Genomic DNA, 24,203 nt, shown 5'->3' on the forward strand with positions numbered 1-24,203 from the left:
TAAGAGATGTACAATTTATAGATAGTTCAAAGCTGTCAGCATCCACTTCCTAGGAACTAGGGAAGGGGAGGCTCCAGGTTATACAAGGGAAGAGGCAGTGGATGCAGGATGCAATAATCCCTGTCTCTCTCAAAGAACGGGAGGCAGTTTTCCCACCAGCCTATTGCCCTACACATGTCTTGGAAGGAAATTCCAGGATCTGCAGCACAACCTTGTCACATTTAGACATCAGGGCTCTTTCCCATGCAGTTCCCTTGCTCTATGTGATCAGAAATATAAGAAAAGTGGAAAGGATGCAAGTGAAAGTGCTGTTGTGATAGGATTATTCCAGCTGAGCCCCTTAAGTGTATTTTCACCAGCACCAGGTATTTTCCAGCCTAGAAGATGTAACATTAACATTGCTGTCCTCAGTACTACTCCAGGCAGCGCTGTGTTGAGCTTCATTAAGTCCTAAGCTTTCCTGCCTGCCATAAATTGTTGTCGCTACGTCACAGGAGTCCTCCAGCAGCAGCAGTAGCAGCTTGCAAGGGAGATTTAGCTATGCTGAGCGAGCCAGGAAGCATTTCCTGCTGACAAGAAGAAAAAGCCACCCAAGCTGTGATGAGTCAGTGAGGCAGATGGCAGATGTCATGCGTGGAGGATAGTGGTGGAGTTCAGGGGGAAGGAAGAAAGAAGTGAAAGTGGAGGGTGCTTCCAAGCTGTGTACTCTCCACAGGGTTGGGTGGACCACCTGCATTTTCTGACAGCACTTGGGAAGGGTCCAGGTGCATTAAGCTACCACAGTGAGGGGTATCATTTTGTGGATGCAGAATTGCCATCTGACAGGGGAGATGTTTTCTGTCACCTCATGGCTTCACAGTTTTTGCCAATGTGTCCTACTGCAATGACATTATACTGGTCCAAAAGACTTCAGTGAGCTGCTGCCCTTGACGTTTGATAGCAGTCTAGCAGTTAGCACGAGCTCAGTGCTGCATTCTGGGTTTCAGAAAGACTAGGCTTTTGTCAGTGTCTAGTTTATCTTAGGATGTCTGCTTTCTAGTTAGGGGAGAGAAGCAGCTTCCAGAATATGTAAGGGGCAGGAACGAATGTCCTTTGACCTAAGCACAGACTGGAGCTCTTGAGCTTTTTGTGAAAGAGACTCAACTTCAGCTTGATTCAGAAGTTAGGCTTAGACTGTGTTGACATCCAACAGGTAATAGAAGTAGTGCTGTCAGCTTGCTTTCTGGAGCACAAATCCTCAAGTGAGGTGTATTACAAAGGCATAGATAGAAAATGGTTCATGGGTGGCATTTATCTGGTGAGACGTTGCTCAAGAAATGTAGGACTAAGTTGTAAAGCCAGACAAGAATAAATGTAATTTAAGCATCTCCTGCCAAAGAAAGGATGCTTGAATTCTGCCTGGCCCTCCTGCCCCTTAGGTTACTATATTCAGCTGCTAGAAGCTACAATGGAAGAGAAGTAAACTGTGGGAATATGACATCAGGGAAAAGTATGCTGTCATTGTTGAGTTTGTTATTTGAGCACCTTTAGTGGTATTTACATGATCTTTCTAGAGCTCTGTCAGGCACACCCTGACCTCAGCTTGGATACACATGCCATAGAACAAGTAAGTGCCCGGGTCTTGGAAAACCTCTTTACAGCTCTGCAGTGGGACAGGTAGTTGAAGAGAAGAGGCGGAGAGGCCAGGACAGACTGCCAAAGCCACTGTAGTCCTACCAGCGCCATGTTTGAGAAGGGGCTTAGCAGCCATCTTTGGGGAGCCAGGTGCCTGACAGGAAAGCTGGGGTAAAGATTATGGATGATCACCTTCTGCAGGCCAGGTTGGGGCAGGGGTCACTTTTGTTCCCCAGCAGATGCTCAGAGATAGCCAAGAAAATCATGCCTGGGCAGCCCTGTACCTGCTCTGCATCCCCATGTAGCTGCCTCCCTCTCTCACAGACACACTCCTGTGCCCCCAGTTTGGGAGGCTGCTGATGGGACAGGATTCCTGAGACTGGATAAAAGGATCAGACTCCGATTCCCAGGCCACCAGACAACCAACCCTCATTTAAAAGCAACATAAACCAGTCCCCAGACTGTTTCTAGGGTCATTGGTGAGAACGAGGCCTCCAGACTGGCCATAAGGGAGATAAGCGCAAAGACATGACTCATCCAGCCCATGACTGCTGTGGCTGGGGTGGTGAATTGGCGGAGCTGGAGAAGGGAGAGCTGCCTTTTTCCATGTGTCAGGCAGCTGCAGAGGAAGCTCCACACCCTCCATCTCATCAGCTGGGTCCAGTTGTTGCAGAATGGCTGATTGGCTTGATCTCATCTCTGGCCGTGGCTTTCAGTGCACTAATAGACCTTAATGGCCCTGGCCAGCTTCACCTGGGGCCTCGGCCCACACCCTCCACCCGTGGACACCAGCAGTCCATTTAAGCTCCACCTGGGGCCCTTAGGCTTGGTTAGAGCTGTGTTGTAAGAGCACAGGTCTCTAGCACAGCTACAGCAGTACCCAGCTACGGACCTTGGTGCTCTCAACTTACAGACTGATTTTTCTAGCTTGATGCTGGGCCTGTCTTGTCACCATGGATCTGCCTGGCAATCTCTAGGCCTGACCCTGATACATGGACCAAGTTCCTAGCTTGGCCTCGGACCAGCCTCATGACTACAAACTTACCTGATGATGATCTGGGCTCTTGGTTGAATGCGGCCACCATCTCTGGACCTGCCCTGCTTTCTTGGTGTGGTGGAGCCTTGGCCGGTGAGGCCCCTGCCCTGCCAGCTGCGTTATCCCTGCTCTGCTCCTGGTGCAATGGCTTCTGCTGCTCCCTCACAAATTCCCACCACAAATGCCATCATCTACCTTTAATCTCTACTCAAGCATGATTCCCATGTGCAGCTGTCATGGTCCTACTTCCAAACTTTGTGCCTGTAAGTGCTGAGAGAAGCAGTCTGCAGCCAGGCAATTTCAGTTCTTTTTAGCTTCTGCTTTGCTTTGGGGCCTGGTGGGATCTCTTGTCCTGTGGGAGTGCTGTAGCAGTGGCATCCCTTTGGAACTCTGTTGTCCTGTATCTTGATTTTTAGGCTTGCAGTTCTAGGAATAACATCCTGGATCACTGAACTTACTTTCATTTCTTGGGGGCATGAAATTCCTAAGCCCCTGTCAAACACAGGTTTGGATTTATCCTGCTGCCTCAGAAGCCCATGCTGGGAAAGTGGAATGTAGGATCTAGCCTTTTGCTGCTGCTGGGTGAGAGCTGTTAACTCCCTTCTTTCATGCTGACTCTCCTCAGGCACAGATGTGTGTGAGTCATAGGCTGGACTTCTCATGTCTTGGTGGAAGCTAAGAGAGAGGGTGGGGTGATATTTGGTCTGGAAAATTTTAGAACAAATGATTTGTTCCAAGTACATCCGGGAAAGGAGAAAAAGCCAAGGGATGATTTTATATTTGAAACTCTAGCTTTTAAAACTCTATTTTGTGTTGAAAATTGAATGGAGGACCCACTTGAAAATATTCCTCTGGTGGTCTTGCCTGGCAAGATTAATAAAGAAGCAATAAAAGTAATGCTGTTATCATAGGATGTTTCTCAGCAGAGATGCTGCTGGCAGGAAAGGCATGGTCATTACCTGGTACCCCCTCACAAACCACTTGGCAATCCCTGTCCCAGACTTGCTCTGTATGAACCAGTGCAGACTGGAAGGAAGGGCACCATCTGTATTTACAGAGCAGGAAATGGATGTGTATGGCCTGTCTTCCTCACGTGTGCAGTTCTGATACAGATATATTTAAATTAAAATGCCATATAGAAATGTGCCTGTACTGCAGGCATAGGAACACTGCCTATGTGATCACCACGAGTTCAACTCCCTCAATAAACAGCTTCAGTAAGGAGCAGTTTTATGAGCTCCTGTTTGTAGACCTGGACTGAATCCTTAGTTAATTCTTTCTCCTAGGCAGCCTGAGAACAAGCCTGTGCTGTGGCAGGAGAAGAGCATTGCACATAGGCCTGGAAGCGCCCTGCTGGGAGGCTGCCTCCCTGCTATACACCTTATAAAGGCCTTCTGTAAATGCTTCACTTGCCCTTTTCAAAGCATCTGTCCTTTTTCCAGCCAGACACTGGTGCGCAGAGCCTTTCTGACTACTGCAGAAGGGCAAGGGCAGTACCCTGCTTCCAGGGTGACCTGCCTGGCCTGGGACCTTGCTCGGTTTGTCCTGCCTGCTGAGTGCTCAGCGGATTTTTGCTTGCTTCTTTCCACGCGGTACCCTAGGGCACCAGCCGGGAGCTGAATTTCCCAGGCAGGAATGGTAAGGTGGATGTAGGCGCTCCACACTAGCATCGCCTAGTGTGGTATCTGCTTGTCACCACGCAACAGGGAACAGCCTGTGTTTCTGTGAAGCCCTTCAGTCACACTGGTTCCCATCTACATTGTAGCTTTGTGTAGCCCAGATTTGTTATTTATCAAGCGGAGGAGGCCCTGTTCCATAGCTGTGTGGTTTGATTTACATACCCTGGGATCCATTCTTCCCTGGAATGTCCCAGGTACTTGTCTGCAGTCCTGGGTGTGACTGAGTAGCGTCCTTTCCTTTCCCTGATCCTAAGCAAATGTGTCATCCTGGCAGAAACCAATGATGGAAACCTTCCAGATGTAGGTGCAGGTGGGAAACAGATGGCTTTCTCACTGCTTGTGACTGCGTGGTATCATGAGTGGAGGGAAGCACTGTCAATGCCCAAACATCACTTGGGGAAGCTGCTCCATGGGAAAAGTTGCAGGCCAATGCAGTGCCGTTGGAGAGAGCGAATGCACACCGAGAGCAGTAAATAATTTACATTGGTAAAAACACAAAGCTGGGTGGTCTTGGTTTTCGTTCTTTCCCCTTTGCTTTGCATCTGTTCGTATTTAGAGGCCGTTCATGGCTGTTTACACTCAGCCGGTCCTGGCAAGTTTCTTGCTTTGTCCTTGGCTGCAGCAATACACATAATGAATGTGTTTGAGGCTCTGCAGCCAAGGCTGCTGCTTCTGCGCAGAGTGCTTTGCATTCTGTTTGGAGTAGTACACCTGTGTCGTGTCAACAGCATGATTTGCGTATCTTCTCCTGGGAGATGTTAGGTGGGGAGGACATCTGTGTTGGTGTGAGTCTGCTGGCACTGGAAGGAAGGGTCAGGAGTGAACCAGAGAGGTTTTGCTAGCAGATTACTACGGGGCGTGAGAAGGTTAAAGCTTGTGACCACGTCAGAGCGTGTGTCGCATGTCAGATCTCTGCAGTGCCCGCCAAGATCTTAGTGCCTTGGACAGAGCACTGCTCAAGCTGCGAATGTGGATCGTGCTTCCGTGGAGGGAGGTGGTTTTAGTTTTGTTCTTGTATGTCACTGTCTTCTATTTTTAATTGTGAATTTATTAAATCAATATTCCCCAAATCAAGTCTGTTTCGCTTGTGATGGTAACTGGTGAGTGATCTCCCTGTGCTTACATCAACCTGTGAGCTTTTTCATCTTATTTTCTTCCCTTGTCTTGCTGAGGAGGTGTTGTGAGAGAGCGGCTTGGTGGGCACCTGGCAGCCGGGCAAGGTTAACCCACTACCTCCTCTCAAAAAGCTGCTGCTTTAGGCAACGTCGGCAATTTTGCACTGTAAATGATCTGATATAAGATGACGGTTCCTGCCTCTTGGTAAAAGCCAGAGGTGCTAACTACTTCTGGGTTTTACCTGAACTGGGTAGCGAAGTGGAGAAGGTGGAGGGATGGTGGGTGGGGTGTCAAGGGAAGCTGTCCAAAAAAACTCCCACTGCAAATCCAAGCTTGCCACAAAGAAGGGGGGGGAGGGGAAGTGAACTAGAAAAAGCTGTTTGTTTTAATCCAAATGGCTTCATACAGTCTGCTTGCTGAGAGAAGGTGCCTTGACAAAGTCCAGTGTTGGCCTCACACTCCCTGGTTGAGAACAGTCCCTCACACTCCATGAGCTCAGGCAGCCTCCTCTGAGACGGCTTGGGTCATTTCAGGAGGGAAAGCGAGGCCGAATGCTATGCTGGGAAGCACTGCTCCTGGTGACTGCACCCTCAGGAAGACAGGCAGTTACCATTGTGTGTTCCAGGACTCCAGGTGAATTCAGCTGCTCAGGACACATTGTTAAATTGGAGCAAATGAGCCAAGATTACTCATGCCAGACCCCAGCACTGTGATGTTTCAGGGTATCATTAAGCTTTGGGTCAGTGCCCAAGCCTTGTGTTCTTGATGATAGAATGAAATGGGGTCCCTGTCCATTCTTTGTGGGCCACTCTTGCTAGATGCAGCGTGGCCAATGGCTTTTCTCTGTAACCCCGGGATGATGTGTATTTCCTGCTAGAGTTGCTATGTGGTCTGGGAGCCTCTGCCCATCTGGTCCCAATTAGCCAAAATGCTGTGTCATCCCAAAGCATGTCTGAAATACAGAGTTATTTGTAATCGTGCCTATCAGAGATGGATGGGAGGGAGCTGAGCAGACACCACTCTCTGGCACCTAGCAGAGAGTAGGGGGAGAACATCTCTTGAAGATGGAGAGGGCTGGAGAGGAGATGGGCAGAGGGTGTGGAGTAATGGTCTTGGGACTGTTTTTTTGTCAGAGACAGGAGAGTAAAAATTAAAAGACTTGTATGAACTGAATCTCCGTATGCTGTATGCTTGGACCTCTCACCCATGTTCACCAGGGTGTGGCTGGCTGTGATGTGCCTTCAGCGATCGTTCCCATCGCCTTCCTTAAGTGGTGTAATGTTGAGGTGACAGTGCCCTCCTCTGGCAAAATGAGAAGTCTGAGGCTCAGGAGAGAGCTCAGAGCGGGGACTATGAAGGCAACTGCTCCTACAAGCACTCCTCCTCTGAAGGGGTGTTGGTGGTGTAGGTCTCTGGGATATTCAGAGCCCTGGCACAGGCTGTGGAACCTGCAGTGCAGGAATTCTGTGCGCGTAAGGGAGTGCTGCAGCTACAGAAAATGTTATTATCCATTATGACACACATGAAGTAGTGGACTCACCCCTGGAGTAATTCTGAGATCCTAGAGAGCATTCATGGATATTCTGACTCCTCAACGTTTCCATGTTGCAAAATTATGTGATGTTCTTTTCCCTCTCTTTTCTTTCAGATCCTGTTTGATCAGGCTCAGAGGTCAGTCCGGCAGCAGCTGCACAATTTTGTGAAAGAGTGAGTACTTGTCTTACCAGTTTGGTCTTCAGCTTCTTGAACTTCCATTGCACCTGTCCTTTGTGCGCTGGCCACACAACTGCAACCTCCATACAACTACATAAGGCTCTGCTTGGAGCAGAAGAGACACTGAAGGGCAGAGGAAAATATCCGGTTTGTGTGATGGCTGTTGCCGTCACCTTGCTACACTGTCATTTGGTTGCTCTGTTGTCAACCCGATGTCTTCATCCTGTTCCCATAGTTAATCTCATAGTTAAAGCATCTCATAGTTAAAGCTGGACATGAGGCATACTTCCAGATTAAAGCATCATCCTGAAGTCTGGCAAAGTTCATCTGCAGAGCCCATCTTTGCTGCTTCTCACTGATCCTCTAGGTTAAACACATCCCAGAGCGGAGCAGGGCCGTCTCTGCATCTTATGTTATCTTATGTTTGATGCAGAGTTTCATTAGTGGTTTAAACCAGTGAATGCTCGTGGAAGGAAGGAACTTTGCTGCCAAATTACTTTGGGGTCCAGCAGAATCATTGTGTTCGTAGATCCCCACACAACATGCTTAGTCACTCAAAATTTCAGCAGCTCTGCTCTTCTGGAGTAACCTGAGCATCTGTCTGGAAGATGAGACTTACAGACAGGAGGGCCCTTCCTGTGAGGAGGGAGCAGCTAATCATCACTGCACCTTCAGCTTGGAGCTTGACTGCTGTTTGAGAGTTCTTTGCTAATGGAAAGCAAGTTCACAATGCCCTGGTGTGAGCAATGCAGAATTTTGCATATTAAGGATGTTAACCTGTACATGGCAGGCCTGAGGTGCAGAAGAACCAGGCCCAGGAAGTTAATTGAATGGGGACAGCCTGGACCTTTGATCAAGCCTCTCAGCACGCTGCCCCCGCCAGTGCTGCACTAACATGGTTCCTCTGAGCGCCTCTTTTCCCCAGGGCAGGTACCCAGAGCAGCATGGGATCCTAAGTCAGCTGAATATAGGTCAGAGAGGCAACTGAGGCCTTCAGCTAAGCAGGCGCTGGTTGCCATGGGAACTGGTAATTGCCTGTGAATCCCTCAGCAGCTGCGTGGTTTGATGGAGGGAGGGGGTCCCCAGCTGACCCCCCCTTCCTCATCCCCATCTTCTTGCCTAGCACTCACCTACCCGCACTTTCTCTATAATAATTTCTCTGATGAGCTCAGATTTAATCTGCTTAAGGCTGGCATTTGGAAGGGGGAATTTCACCTTCATTTCGGGTCTGTCATCCTTTCAGCATATTTCCAACTTACTCTTTTTTTGCATTTGTATTGCTCAACCTCTGTGCTTGCAGGCCCTGATGCTTTGATCTTTGCATTGCTCCTATCCTTGGCTGGAAAATAATTTCTGTGCTTGGGACCATTTTGAATAATCCACCTAGGGCCAATCTGTAACCTCCTGGCTGATGATGGGAACAAAGGAACAATGGGAACTATGCCCTTGCGTGATGAGTCATACATACGTGAGAGGGCAATATTTTCCCTCAGACCTGCCCTCCCTGTCCCCCAGCCCTGAGGGTCTTTGCCTGGCTTATTTACGCAGTACACACAGGAGAGGTCAGCTTGCCCTGCCTGTGCTGTCAGTAGCCAAATGCTTTGTGACTGCCAGAGCGCGTTACCAAGCCACAGACCTTGCTGGGTAGGAGGGGTTGATTAGCTAAGTCGTCAGGTTGCTGTCATGCTGCTGCAGCCTGGTTTAGAGCTGGCTGAGAATTTCCAGCAGTATCACATGCCTCTGAACTCCCCTTTCCACTGGGGATATGCACAGATGAGGAAGCCATTCTCTCCAAAGCTGGATCAAAAGCTATGTAAAATCCCCACAGCCCTTTGCAAGTGACCCACGAATGCAAAAAGTGACCCTGTTAGTTTCCTGTGAATGGCGCTAGATGGCCGTGTAACTCAGCAGCCCCGAGCATTGAGGCCAATGTGAAGAAGCAACAACCACCAGAACAGTAATCCAGTCACCCCTGTTTTCATTTATCCTTACTGTACCTGCCCATGGTAGACTCTCTTGGCCAGAGGCTGATCCATACACAAGTATATGCTACTTCAAACAATTTGCCACAGGGCAGAGTTCAGCATTTACCGTCTGTCATGTTCAGCTGAGGCTCTTCATCTTCCCTAGGGCAAGGAGTAAGTGGATGCTGCTTATTTACTAACGGTTTTTAACTACTATAAGTTATAACAATTTATAACTGAGGTAAACAGAGCTCCCCTGGACAGAAAATAAGTATTTGTATTACAGCTGCTGTAAATCAGCATTGCTGCTTTCAACTCCTGAGGAACCAGGGCTGCTTGTAAGAGCTGGTCTTCAAGAATTGCTGCCCTCACTTCTTCACGGTCATGCAAATCAGATCAAGTCCTGCCTGAATGGTACCTGCTATTTAATTAAAAAAAACCCCAACAACCAGCCAAACACAAAAGCCCTGCCTGTTGTTATGGCTTTATACCCTCCCCCCGCCCCTGCAAAGCAGAGTCCTGATCCCATGTGAGATCTCTAGGCATAAATAAAACTTTGGAAGTTCATATTGTGGATTGTGTATTTCTGAATGCGAATGTTGATAAACATGCCTATTATAAAAGGGGAAAAGAATAGTCAAATGTGGATTTTACAGTCAGACAAGACGGAATCAACTAGAGATGCACAGGGACGGCCTGGCTGCCCTAGTTGAATGCCCTGTCCTGAATTTGAAAAGTAGCTGGTTTTCCTCTTTTCATAAAGTGAAATATGAAGTATGTATTTTCACAGGTAGGTTCTGAAGTGATCTGCTCACCGCTTATTCTGAGGGCAGTTGTGGACTGTCTTCAGGGCTGGATACTATCTGGCCTGCCTTTCTGGATGCTGTCCTTGGAAACTTTCCTCAAGGCTTCGAAGGCAGTATGTAAGGTCTCATACCCTTCTTTGCCAACTGTCTCTAAAGAAAGACTGTCTAGAGTTAATCTGGGGTCAGTCCAGACCCTCAGTGGGCTGTGTTAGGATCCCAGTGCATCTGGAGCGGGATCTCTGAGTGGTCGCAGCATGCCTGGTTGCAGCTCTCCCTGATATCACTGGTATCAGCGATATTCTGGCTGCTTTGCAACAATGATTCTCACCATCTCCTCTCCTTTGGGTTCCAGTGACGTGCGGAAGTTCAAGGAAACTAAGAAGCAGTTTGACAAGGTACGAGAGGACATGGAGATTTCGCTGGTGAAGAACGCCCAGGCACCTCGGCACAAGCCCCATGAAGTGGAGGAGGCAACAGGCACCTTGACCATAACCAGAAAGTGTTTCCGGCATCTGGCCCTGGACTATGTGTTGCAGGTTGGTGTCTGTGCCCCCAGCTCTGACTGCATTTCCCAGTGTGGGAGAAGACATCACAGGCAAATTGCTAAATAATCTACTGTAGGGAATGAAGATGATGAGGGTTGAGAGGAGGCAAGTAGGGTCTTATAACTGAGTTCAAAAGGGTGCTGGAATACTAATCCATTAGACATTTTGCCCTCTGCCCCCTGAGGGATGGACTCCTTAGGGCTGGTGCGTGATGGAGCGTGAAACCACCAAGGTTTGCTGCAGTTCCAGGCGCTGGTGTAGTTGTACCACTATGAACACATGTGAGCCTTAGCAAAGCCCTGTACTGCGGTAGGTGCCAGGGTTCTCTGAGCTGCCTTTTGGCATGATCCAGCCTGTCTATATGAAAGAGTAGGCTGTGCTGGGGTGAGAGGGCCTTCACTGGTGGGGCTGTGAGTTCTGTAGCTGGTCACATCTGCTTGAAATAGTCACAGGATGTTGGTACAAGTGGTGTAAGAGAGGGGAGGCTATTCCCCAAATCCTTAGCTGCTTTGATCTTTATAACTCTCCAGAGAGTCTGGCAAATACTGGTGTGAAACTACTGAAAGTGAGGGACCGAACTTGTCTGCAAATTGCTGTCTGCTCCTGTATGTAGAACATGTCCTTAAGGGCGGATGTCTGGACCTGTGTGCGCATAGAAAGATCCACGTGTGTGTACTTGTGTTCATGCCTGAAACTCCACATGGGTGCGTGTGCACGTGAAACATGCATTTGGATGGAGGGATGTGTGTACATGTATGTGTGTGCACGGTGTGTACCTGCATATGTTGCAACCGTGGAAATTCCAGTTGAATATAAGGCAAAAAAGTTTTCAGAGTTACGCAGCACTGGAACAGGGACCTGAAGAGATTCACAGTCAACAGGACCAGGCTCTGAGCACCTTCATACGACTTTGAAGTCCGTCTTGCTTGGCTCAGGCAACTGGAACTTCTGGAGGTCCCTTCCAACCTGTATTATGCTATGAGTCTGTGGGAATGTGTGCTTACCTATGTTTACACCTTTCATGGTACTGACATGATTCTTCATGTCTGTGATATGTTCTCCTTCCTAAAAATGCTACAGTGCACCTGAGAAGGGAAATACTAATAATTTTTTTCAGCAAGAGAAATTAAACACACTGCCTTAGACTGAATTCCTCTTCCCAGTGGGAGATTTCCTGCAAGAGCACTCACTGCACCCAGAATGGTCAAGGATTTTTCTTTGAATCATTAACAGACTTCATGTCAAGTCTGTCCTTTCAGGCAGTGGGTATATTAAGCAGACAAATTCGGTATTAATATTGATCCACGTGTGTCTCCACTAGCTGTCATTCCTGCAGCACCAAACTAAGACCATCTGCCAACATGTTCTGTCTGATCATGAGGTAGTCTCTGATGTCACATGCTCTGGCAGCTGCGGGTGGAAAGGCAATGCTTTCCCCTTAAAGTATAAATAATGCATATCGTTGATCCTGCTTTAAGATTGCTATTTTTTGCATCTAGGATTTTAGACGTGAATGCAGCTGTATTTGCTGGCAAGGTCCCGCTCTAGTAAGCTCCCTCCATTTCTCCCACTGACAAAGAGGACGAGTTCCTTTAACGTGCTGATCCAATACTGGGGAGGTTTCCCTGTTGGCCCACTGCAAGGTACCAGTCTAAATCCATCAGTTTTGAAATGCATAGACATGAACTTGTCCAAGCATCCTTTGGTATTTAATTAAGGATAGAGTGAGGAGAGTTATTTTATTCTTTCATAGCTGAAAGGAGATATTTTCCTGACCGTGAATGTCCACACAACTGGAGGTCACCCACTCATAAAGAATTAAAACTATATCCTAATTGCAGTAAATTAAGCTCTCCCACCACAAATCCCAACTCAGATCCGTGGGAAAAGGGACAACTTGGCTCACAGCAAAAATCAAGTCCCAGAATCTGCCATGGCAGAATCAGCTATGGTGGGCATTGTATTGGCAGAGAAGTCCCAGCTGGTCCTCCTGTAAATGCTAGATGCAGAGAGTCTTCCAACCAGCGCCCTGTTTTCTCTCCAGCCTCCAGAAAGACAGACCCTGTTTTGTGGATCTGTTGCACCTTTCACATCTTGCAGAACTCATCTTCATCGTCTCTGGCTTTGCCAACAGGCCTGACATTGGCATGGTCAAACTCGAAGGATGACTTGCACACATTGAAGAGAGCCAAAAGGACCATGATCCAGTAAAGCACAGTTCAGGGCAAGACTTTTCACTATAAAGTAGCCCTTTTCCATTATTATATTGGCTGTTTTATGGCTTTAAATGGCCAGGAAGAGTTACTGCTGTGGAGTGAAACTGCCTGTTGGTATAAAGCAGGGTTGCGAGTTCCAGTCCTTTCTTTTTTTTTTTTTTCCTCCTTTTTTAAACCTAGTATGCAGGGTACAGAAAAGAGGGATCTAGGAGGCTGGGGATGTACCTAAACTACTTTGTCTCCCCTCCTGTGTCGCTGGAGCTGATGACCAGGTTGCCTAGCACAGAATCAGGAGGCTGACCGTGGCGTGCCTCACGGATACTGTTCCAAGCAGAGCTGTGACAGGTGCCAGAAGTTTGGTAACTTTTACCTACTTTTAGGTTCAGTTACTGCAAGCAAAGTGCTTCCAAGCAAACTGATGCTGCATTTATAAATGAGTTATTAACACACTGGAACTGATTGTCTGTCACGGTAACGTATTATTTGTGACACTGGCAGCTGAAGCCCAACGAAACCCTGTGCTGTGTTTGACAGTTTCTTCAGTGCTAATTGCAGCACTTTTACGACTTCCCAGTGTAGCTCGTGGGGTCTGTAACTATGTGCTATTCATTTTTTACTTTTGATATTATATTCTCCTGGGTCTGTTCTCAGCCTCTTACTTTTTTTTTGGTTATTATTAAATCTCAGGGCTATTTTTCACTTCCAGATCCTTGGCCCAGTACCAGAGAAATGTACTAGGTCCCACAGAGTTTGCCTTTGTCCCCAGTTAAAGGAGAATTTGCTATAGTTTTATCTTCATTTCCAAGAGATGCCGATGGTTGTAGTCTCACTAGTAGGGCGATGAACAGATACTTTTCTTGTTCTTCCTACATACCTCATAGTCCTGAGTTATTCCGGTCTTTCTGTCATTGCTTTCAGGGTAAAGGTTGCTGTTCACTCCAAAACGTGCTGTAACTGTGCAATTGCACGGAGTAGGGGTTAGCACTTATTTTTCCAGTGACATAGGACTCCTGGAGGAATGGCCAGGCTCTCCTATCCTTACAGTAAATGCTCCAAAGTGCTTCCTTTGCAGTAGCAGGGTGCATTTCCAAAGCAATGCGATCTTGCTCTTGTAAGAGGTACTGCAGTTCTTCCCTGGCCAGGGAAGAGGTTTATGCCTGAATGTCCTCGAAGGCCTCCTCTTCCACCCCAGGAGCCCAAACACATCAGGCCTGGCACTGGAAATGCTGAGCTACTGCTACTTCTGTGTGGAAGGGATGTGACGGTCTCTGGGGCAGTCAGCCATGCGTTTTTCTCCAAGAAAAATGGTTGTGCAAAGGGTGTGCACACTGAGACCATAGGTCCCTCACGGGTACCACAATTTCCTGGCTGGCTTCACTATGATTACTGAAAAAACCTGTAACGCTACACTGGTGACCTCTCAGCCTGCTACAAGAAATCAAAGCAGTGACCTGATAGATTAAACATCTCCTTCATGTGATACCAAATTGCACTCCGGGGTCACTGTTTGTCCTCAGCCCATATACAGACATACACCTAGCAGCAACCTTAATCAGTAGCAGCCCAGGTCAGAAGATGCATCTGTGCTTTTCATTCCACCTGGAACTCACCAGAATGATCTTTTTAAAAACTAACTTTCTGGAACTGACTTTGAATAGTTTGTGGTTTGCTGCTATGGGTATTGCAGCAAGTTGTTCACACTTAGATCTCCATGCCAAACTGCTTAACGCTGCTGATGCTGAGAGTCTTATCTTGATTCCTTCGCAGATCAACGTCTTGCAGGCCAAGAAGAAGTTTGAAATACTGGATGCGGTAAGGGCTCTCTGTGTTTTCTGTGGCTGCTCCCAGTGACTCAATGAAAGGCAGCCCTCTCCCTTTCAGGTTGCATGGGTTGACATACCGACTCCTTGGTCTGCCCTGGAGATACTGTCTGGGACGGCTCTGGGGGCTGCAGGTATGCTGACAAGAGGGGAGAATGAAGGACCAGCAAGATACTCTACAGGCCAGAACTGGAGGGGACTTTGACTGGTGAAGGACACTGCTTTTACTGCTTTGTACTCACAACAGGGGTTGCCTGACAGAGTAGAGGATTTGTGAGAGGAAGAAAGGAGAAAGAGGCATCTAACGGATGGATTGCTTTGGGAAGGGACAGGGTTAGACCTTGAAGAGACTTGTTTGTGGGTAATAACGGATAAGGACTTTTCATACTCAGTTTGTCCCAGAACTTGTTCCGACCTTGCTTTTTTTTCCCTCCCCAGATGCTGTCCTTTATGCATGCCCAGTACACCTTTTTCCAGCAGGGCTACAGTCTTCTCCATGAACTGGATCCCTACATGAAGAAACTAGCCACAGAGGTGAGGGGCCAGGGAATATGGTTGACTGAATCTGCCTGTTGTACCCTTTCACCCTGAAAGGACATCGTCTGTGCTATTCCGCTACCATACTTGGTAATCAGGGAGCAGTCAGAGCATCACGCTTGTCGGATGTTCAATAAGCCATGCTGCGCTATGGGGTGGCAGCCAAGAGCTATGGTTACTTTCAGTGCACACCCAAACACAGCCCTTTTCCCCTCTTGAGGGAACTTCTTATGCTAGGTAGGGCTGGTGTAAGCCGGCAGGGAAGAAGAGATGGACAGTGGCTCATAAACCTCCTTCCTGACTTTTATACCTGGTGTTCTCCTCCCTGCCTTTAGCTGGACCAGCTGGTGATTGATTCTGCAGTGGAGAAGAGGGAGATGGAGCACAAGCATGCGCTGATACAGCAGAGGGTGAGTCCCGGGGCTGTAGCTTGGTGCAAGCAGCACTTCTCTCCATCAGTGCGGTTGCCTGGATCACGCAGCAGCAACTGCCCTCTGATGAGGGGCCTTGCTGGGTCAGCGCTTCACAGACTGGAGCAGTAAAGAAGAAATTGTTGAGATGAGAGTGATGGCGTTGTGGAGGCTGGGAGGTCTAGCTAGTAGGTAGGCCTGATCAAATGGAGGGCATTCAGCTACGGACACAGGGAGTGGGACACAGGGAGGACCCCATGGGTCAGGGCACCTGGGTGGTTTTCCCGGCTCTGCCACTGACCTGCTCTGCCTCTGAGCAAGCCTTCCTTCTATGCTTTGTCTCACTCTTTGCTACTGAGGATGTGGGAATATTCATGTTCTCTAAATGGCTCTGAGATAGAGGAGTGGATGTAGTTGTTTGTAACTGCCTGTGAAAATAACTTGACTGCATAGCAGAGCTGCTTTTGGGGAGAGGTTAGAACACTTTTCTCCCTCCTTCTCTTTTTCTCCCTCCTTTTCTTTTTCTCCCTCCTTTTCTTTTTCTCCTTTTCTTTTTCTCCTTTTCTTTTTCTCCTTTTCTTTTTCTCCTTTTCTTTTTCATTTTTCCCCCACTCTTGCATCCTTCCTCTGGCTGAGCCAAGGTAGCTTTTGTCTGACAAGCCCTATGATCTCCAGCTACTGCAGTATGAGTATGTCCCTTCTGACACTTCTCCCTGACTCTCGCTGCTTTGCCCCATGGTGAGGCAGCCCAGCCCAGCCAGATGGCAAAGTCCCTGTTAAATCACCTGGCAGACCAGTGAGTGGATGCACCCCTGGGGTACCTATAGACAGGACCTGCTGCAGGGCCTTTTCGTCATTCATAGGGAGCTCACACTGCACTGGAGTGATGGTAATGGGTCGTGGGGGAGAGTGAGCAGGACTCTGCTGCTGTTGAGAGAGGAGTGTGCTGCACTGAACTTCTTTCATGCAAGTCTGCTCCAAACTGCAGTTCAGGTGACGCTAGCTTAGCTCCTGTGACACGACATGGCTACAGCCTTGGGCAGCATAACTTTGGAAAGGTCCGTGGGGACCCAAGCAATAGAGCTGCCAAGGCTGAGCAAGCTGTTGTTTTCAGCTGAGCTATGGTAACCCAGTATGTGTGTGCTCTCACCTGCTGTAACTGGGAGTAAACACCATGAACTGGCAAGATAATAGGATTTATTATCAAACAAATCTGAGCCTTCAGAAGGAAGGCATCTTTGGTTAATGTAGGCTCTGATTTTCCAGACCATTCATCTGCAAATGATTCAAAATCTGAGGCCTGTAGAAACATCAACTAATTTTTTTCTTTTTTTCCTTCTCTCCTTCATGGATTGCTGACCTGCCCCTGCAGACCCTCCTGCAGGTGAGTACCCACATGTATTTCCTTCTTCTGGCATCTCCCTTGCTCAGAATTAGCACTCTGCTGCTCTGGCTATTTGCTAAGTCCGGCCTTTGAAAGCAAAACAATGAAACCTTGCCATAGCATTAGTGCTGTAACCTGCACACTGGAGATGTGATTTTAAAGCCAATTTCAAGTGAGTTTGGTTCCATCCTCATCAAAGTTGTTTTCAGTCCTGTGCTAAAATAAGATTTCAGTTCCCTCTGCTCTGTATGGTGGTCAGTCTTGACTCAGAGTTCAGTACTGCAGCGGCAGCAGTACTTGGCTGGCGCTTAATGCATGTTTGGTGCCTAGGAGCCTTTGAGGACCATGGCTCTGGTGGGAGGTGAATTGGCTGCACAGGCTCATAACAGAGGGTGTTGGCAGACTTTCAACATGCACAAACACACACACACACTCTCTCCTTCTCATGCTCTATGGGCACAGTAAGAGGGGATTTCAGAGAACCCTGAGAAATCGCTGTTCACGAACCAAGCCCTGACTAGGAATCACTGAGGAGTCCATATCTGGCAGGCACTTGTGTGGATCGATGCTTCTCAACAGGAGGAATCTAAGTGGCTGTTGTTTTCTTTCTAATGCTCTCTCTCAAAAGTCATAACCCATGAAATGGAAACATAACCAGATTTGAAAGCTAATGACAGCATTCCCTGTGAACCGGCCTGTGCAAATGCTCCCTTTGGTTAAGTGTTCTGAGGGAGGGGTGAATCCATTTGTGAACTCTCCGTTCCCCTGAGACTGCTGGAGTGATGACTTCATTCGAGGGAACATGAAAAATCTCTCTAGCACAGTGCATTTCAGTTAAATCTCTACGTGGCTTTGCTGACTGGACTAGCAGGGAATGAAGCAGAGGTCAGGTTCCAAGAGGCAGAACGAGCAATTACTCTTCATCAGGATACATACGCACAGAGCTGTGGCCTTCTGTGTGCATAAGCATCTAAGAGCTCTGCACATCCCTACTGCAATTTAGGATTTAAAGCTTCGTGCCTGGAAATGTTATAAGGCTGCTTTTCAGCTACTCTGAGTCACTGTTGCTCCTCCCTTTGCAATGGGGCTTGGCACTCTGCATCTGGTGAGCATCTTGCTGTCTCCAGAGGGAGCAGAGCACGTATTCGAATATATGTCTTCATGCTGAGCCTGGAATACCCTCTGGTCTCCTGAAAAATTGAGAGATTTAGTTGCACTTAATTAGAGAGGAGTGGCAGAAGCATCCTTTTTTTTCCTCAGTACAGTGTCTTCCCAAACAGCCTGCTAAGGCATGACAGAAAGGGAAGGAATCTGGTTTAAATAATATATTTTGACGTGTTCTTGGGGTGGGCGAGCTCTACAGATTCTGAAGATAGGGCCGTGCTCATTGAATTGTCTGTGGGCATCTTTGGGAGGCATGGAGGGCAGCCTTCTAAGAGCTGAGTTCATAAGAAAGTGGTCTGTGGCATTTTGTTTCATTCTTGTTTTTAATTCAAATAAATCTGTTAGGAGAGAAGAACTCAGCACAAATCTTGACTATTTTCTTGGATGCTGGAATTCAGGTGCCTTTTTCCTACACCACCCTTTCCCCCTCTTCCCTCACAGAACATGTGCCACCTTCGGGGCAGATTCCTAGGGCAGCCATCATTTCAAGCTGTCATTGTAACTGCTGCCCTCTCTGCCTTCCCAGCTCCAAAACCTTTAAGAGCTCCATTTGCAGCCTCAGCCTTCATATGAAAATAATGCTCATTTATACAAAAAGGGCTCCAATAAAATCAGCAAGAGGAAAGGAAGAGTCTCAATTTTTATGGCTATAATAAATATTTGAGTTATCCTCCTGTTGTGCAAAGAGAGAGGAGAGTGCGAAGGCTGGGGGTGCCTTTCCTCTGACCGTGTGCGGGATGCATGTGTGCAGGGACGCGGCATGGAACCCATTCCTGCAAAGGCTGAGGAGATCGACTTGTGGCTTCCCCCGTTTCTCTTGTGCGTTGAGCTAAACTGTCTTAAGCCATGCATGTAATGAGTTTGTACATTTTTATGTTGGCTCAGTTGCTTCAGATGGGTGCACAGAGACACACAGGTCCTGGTGTAGGTCAGACCCCTGAGGAGAAAAATTTTGGAAAACTTAGGACTGGAACACACAGGCCGAGGAAATTTTTCCAATGGGAAATGAGGAGAGAAACGGTAACATTTAAACCAGCCCTCCCTCGCAGATCCTGACCTCCCCAAATCATTCCACTGCACCAAAACTGACAGGCCGGGCTCTGAAAGTGGGAGAATACAGGGCTATGTGAAAGCTCCTCTGCAGCCTCACACCCATTCCCCAGCCCATTGTGCTTCTGTTGCCTGTTCGCACGGGAAGGGAGGATGGAGGCCAAGGCAGAGCTCTCCGCCTCATTTCGTCCAGCTGGTAGATAACAAACTAGGGGCCAGGTGGCACATCAACACCCTGATTTCTGTGGCTGCAGTGGAGCAGGGGTGGAATTACTGGCCAAAGGGTGGCTCTGCTCCAGGAAGCTGGGGGAAGCGCACCCTGCTAAAGGCAGACAAGCCTGGCTCTGTTAAGGTCAGGGAGGCATTCGGTGAGCATCTTCCTGTCAACTTTGCTGTATGTTGTCTGGCTTCTCCCACTCCCTTCTGTGCCTCTGTGACAGCTGTATGATAATTAGCCCTTGCTCTAAGCTGATTGACTGTGAATAGGAGGCAGGAGGAGGGGGTAAGCAGGTGGTCCCCAGAGGCCAGCAGACTTCCTTTGCCTAGTGCTCCTTGCTTTGACAGGAGCCAAAGGCAGAGCTTATAGCTCCCCAAAAAGGAGTAGGAGGGGTAAAGAAGGGGCTGAAAAAGAAATCCCTCCTTCCCTGCCAGCCCACAGTGCTTAGCAGAGATGCTATTCTAGAGAGCGAACAGAGGGAGAGGACACGCAGAGCTGCTCCCTGCTATCTAGGCAAGAGCAGCAAAACCTCCCTTGCAGCTGGCGTCATGAAGATTTTCAGCAGGCTTGAATACCTCCTGGTAAGGAGATTCTTGCGGGGTTGGTTTGATTTGGGGAGAAAGTTTAGAAGCCACTTTTCCCTGGGGGAGCAAGGATTGTGCTCGTAGGACCTTGCTTGCTGCTGTGACCAAAAAGCTGCTTTACTGCAGGAGAGCAAATGCGTTTGGTTCTGTTTCTGGGATGGAAAAGCTCTGAGGCAGGGCACAGATCTCCGTGCATCATCTGCTGGCAAGCTGCAGAGCAGGAAGATCATTTGGCATTAGGAAATTTAAGAAACAAAAGGTCTGTAAATGGGATTTGGCCAGAATGAAAGCAAGCCGTCTGTGCCGAATGGGAATGTAGGTGGGGGAGCCCTCCTCCGAATTCCATCTGCCTCTGAGGGTCTTGGATCGCACACAGTGTATACACAGAGGTAAAAATAGCCAGATAGAGAAAAAGTTGAAATGTATTTAGTCACCAGAAGAGAACAGGTTGTGCATGCAGCAGTGTTCGTGTGAAAGGGGTGTGTGTGTATCTTTAGGGAATGTGAATATTCCTCTGAATAATGTTCCCTTTGGAATCGAATAGCCAAATGAGTCACATTCAGCTTTTAACTCACCTCCAGGAGAAGTTCTTTTCAATGCATGGATGTATACATAATGTTGTTAGAGTGCACATAATATTCTTGTTAAATACTGAGCATCGTTAGTTACTTAAGTAAAGTGGGCACTTTTGGATTAAGTCTTTGTCTTCTATGGGGGAAAGCGTGTATTGCATGTGTTGCCGCTCATCCTAAATGGTATTGATTGAAAGTAAAACACATGGAGGTTTAGCAGTAAGATATGTTTCTGTGAAGATCAAAAAACACTTGGACTGAAATGATGATCCATGGGTCATGATTGCCTAGTGTTGACAGTGTTTTCTATCAGTAGAAATTAAAGCATTGTACAGAAAAGGACAGTATTGTTATTTCTGCATTGAATTGACACACCGAGGGAGTAATGCTGTGGCTTTTCAGGGAGGGCCATTGCCATAGTGATGGTATTTTAAAGAATTTTAAGGAAGTCTTGGTATTTTAGAGAAAGGTTCTATCTGTTCTCAGCCAGGTGTTGTGCTTTTTGGGATAGGAATGAACCCATAAACAAGACTTTCCTACTTCAGTGGGTACACTCTTAGGCAGGGCTCCTTACTTAGACGACTCGCCCCCCCGCCTCAAGTATTCCAGGCTTATGAGGGGCACCTTCACTGTTCATATTAAATCTGTTCACTGAAGCTGGAGGTTTATTTAATTTCATCAGCCATTTGCTCTGCATGAAAAGCTGGCTTCACAGGAGCAATTGGAAGAGCTTGCCTGGCCTCTGCAGTGCAAGCAGCCTCTGTGCATGCTGCGTGGAGATGGGCAAGGGAGTTCTTAACTGAGCGGGCCGTGAGGCAGCCTTCAAATAGGGTTTTTTCTTCTTGTTTTTGGTTTTTCTTCTTTCTTTTTTTCTTCTTTCACAGGTCTGTTTGTGCTTGCTCTGTGTTTTTGCTTTCCATTTGCTGGTTTGAAAGTGTCTGCATTATTATTCTTTTTCACATCCCTATGGATGTGACTCTTGGAATGTTACTTCATTGTTGCTTCAGCAGCATTCAGTGTGCTGCCATGGAAACCATTGTGATGTCATTTCTAAAAGCATATCAGTTCCCAGGCAGCCTTGTGTGTAAACTCAGAGTGACAGGACTGAGAAGGGGAGGAGACAAGATTGGTGTGATTTACTGGAAGTCAGGGATGGAAAGGGAAGCAGATGATGGCAGAGATCTCGTTTCTTATTTTGGAAGATATCCGATTTATTTTACCACTGTGTGATCCAGCGTGTGACTGCTGTCGCTAATCAGGATTGCATATGCAGTTGTAGCCAAAGCCATTCAGATTCCAGTCCTAGGAAGCCTTTTCTGTGTCAAGCATTTTCCTATTACAGAGACAATGAAGTGCTAAATGCAGACTTAATAAATCAGTCCAAACTCACATAGTGCAGACTTGCCTACTCTGTGTACCTCGCAATGGTGGGAAGAACTGGGTAAAAGGTAGTTTATTAAAATCATGCATTAAAATCTCATATATAGCAGCAAGTAGTAAAAGAGGGGGGAAAGAGAAAGCATACGTGTGCACTCCCTCACCCTGCTTTGTGAAGGGTAAGATTTGAATCAATAAAGTTACTGTGAATGTTGCAGAGTGGGTGACACATTTCTTCTCCACCAGCACCTCCCAGACATCGTGGCTTGGCTTACAAGGTTGGAAGGCTTTCGTTTCCTAGTTCTGTGTGGAACATCCCTTGTAAGAGTTAGAGAGACTCACTGGTGGCAGAGTTGATGTGCTTGGCAGCAGCTGTGTCCATCAGCCAGGACCCTCGGACTTTATTTCCCAGAACCAACAGGATCAAAATCTTTGTGTGTGAACAACTAGAACAAACACGGGGACACGATAAGGGCAGGTCTGCCAGTTAAGGGGATCCACTGTCACACATCTGTGTGTATCCAGCTGTGGCCACACAGTACCATGATGTTTCAACACCATTGGCAAGATGATTTCCTCAGACAGCTTCTAAGCTAGCTTTGACCTGGAATCAGGGTTCAACAGAGCTTCTTGTAACTCACTCTCAAGAAATTTGTCCTCTCTTTTTCAATGGCTGTGGTTAGAAAGTTCCCCTTGTGGGCTACAGCAAGACGACGTGCCTAGGAATCTGTTGTCCAGGCCAATAGTCTGAGCTCGCTCTAGCGTGCCAGAAGTTGCACAATTGCACTTGCCATGATTTTGCCTTTCAGCTACTGGAGCCATTTCTGTATATCTCCCTTCTGGCCTTTGCCTGGCAGTGAAAGGAATAATGATCCTGGTCACGGGGTAACTTCTGGTGTTTTTTTTTTCCCATTTTTTTCACCCTCACCTTTCCCTTACCTCATTTGTCTCTCAACACTCAATAACTTTGTAGCAAAGACTTCAGGTGCTTCCAAGCAGAGTGCAGTGGAAGGGAGCAAAGTGCCCGTGAGGAACACCCGGCCGCACGCCCCAGGGATAAGAGGCAGACCGAGACTGGTCCTTATCGCTTGGATCTCTCCCTTGATTGGTACCTACTTTACAAATCCAGCTTACAGCTCTGGGCGATGTATTCTGCCCCCAACTGCTCTGCAGTTGTTCTGCTGATAGCAGTAGAGTTGCTCAGGAATTACACCAGCAGAAATCTAAGCAGAATTTGGCCTGGGGATGTTTCCTAACCGAGGAGAGAACAAGGAAGGGAAGTGTCTTCGAAGTAATGCAAACACAAGCCAGTCTTCCCAGCAATGAGTTTCTATGTTTGGACATCATCCAGATGGCTCTCTCTCGTCTTAGCTGTACATGTGCTTGGTGCTTTTGTGCCTGTTTTTCTCTTTGTAAAACTGGGCTTGGTGCAGGTTAGAGTTCTTTCAAAGGCAGGGAATAACTCCATGCGCCTTCAGCTTTTCTGCTTTAGCCATTCAGTTTGGAGAGAGGTGTGATACAATACAGACTCAATGAGGTTAAGTTCACACCTGGCTTGACTCCACTGGTTTTTAGTGGATTTACTCTAGTGACGCATATGGCCCATCTGTTTCTCCTGCACCCATCAGCAATATATCCTTCTTACCATCACACTGCTTGGTTATATAAGGACAGCTGAAGAAGTCAGGTGATTATATTTAGACCCTTATTTTTACCTTTTCCACAAAGTGAGGCACAGCTAAGTGATCATTTTTAAGATGTGCCTGGAAGGGTTTTGCCCTACGCTCGCTGTGTACTTTTCCACAAGGTCCGGATTTTTGGATGTTTGCATTATTTATCATACAAATACTGCAGATCCTCATCAAGTTTATAGAATTGCCACTTTGGAGCAGCTCTACAAAAATCACACATTCAAATATCTACAAGTTAGAGGAAGATTCCCTCTGGCCTTTGTTTGCAATATGTACATGAAAGGCATCTACAGAAGAGGACCCCCATGGGATTCACCCTCTTACAGCAGGAAAATTTGGGGCTGAGCAGACCTCTCTTAATTGGGTGCCTTACAGCAGTTTCCAGTGTCTAATTGGGCATCATGCTGTCTTTCCAAGGAATGACTTAGTCCTGTCCCATTATCTCTCCTCCCCCTGTATCAGTATTACTCTTATTATGACACCTCCCAGGCAAGCTTGCATCCCTGAACATGAAAATAACTCATCTTAATGAGAGTGAAGTGCATGTTGCCTAGCAACACAGCATCGCGAGGGTCTTCATGTGCTGAGCTAGGAAAGGCACTTAACTTAATGGGGCTGTTGTCACTGCACTGTTGTCTTTGAACCAAGTAGTACAGGGGGAAATATTTGCGCTCGCGAGAGGGAGATGTGGGTAGAATGCATAATTAG

The 24,203-nt window shown here is 47.5% G+C and overlaps 1 protein-coding gene across 3 annotated transcripts in view; it reads left to right on the forward strand.

Annotated features, from left to right (window-relative positions):
• The window catches only part of ACAP3 (ArfGAP with coiled-coil, ankyrin repeat and PH domains 3), a 108,082-nt gene that overhangs the window by 59,206 nt on the left and 24,673 nt on the right, over positions 1-24,203 (forward strand). For all 3 annotated transcript variants that reach the window (XM_064470445.1, XM_064470446.1, XM_064470444.1), the window contains exons 5-9: positions 7,094-7,152; positions 10,281-10,464; positions 14,457-14,501; positions 14,948-15,043; positions 15,382-15,456. In XM_064470445.1, the coding sequence (XP_064326515.1) occupies positions 7,094-7,152; positions 10,281-10,464; positions 14,457-14,501; positions 14,948-15,043; positions 15,382-15,456 (459 nt within the window). The remainder of the gene's footprint in view (positions 1-7,093; positions 7,153-10,280; positions 10,465-14,456; positions 14,502-14,947; positions 15,044-15,381; positions 15,457-24,203) is intronic.

This window comes from Phalacrocorax carbo, chromosome 20 (genome assembly GCF_963921805.1).
Source record: "Phalacrocorax carbo chromosome 20, bPhaCar2.1, whole genome shotgun sequence".
NCBI classification, from domain to species: Eukaryota; Metazoa; Chordata; class Aves; order Suliformes; family Phalacrocoracidae; genus Phalacrocorax; species Phalacrocorax carbo.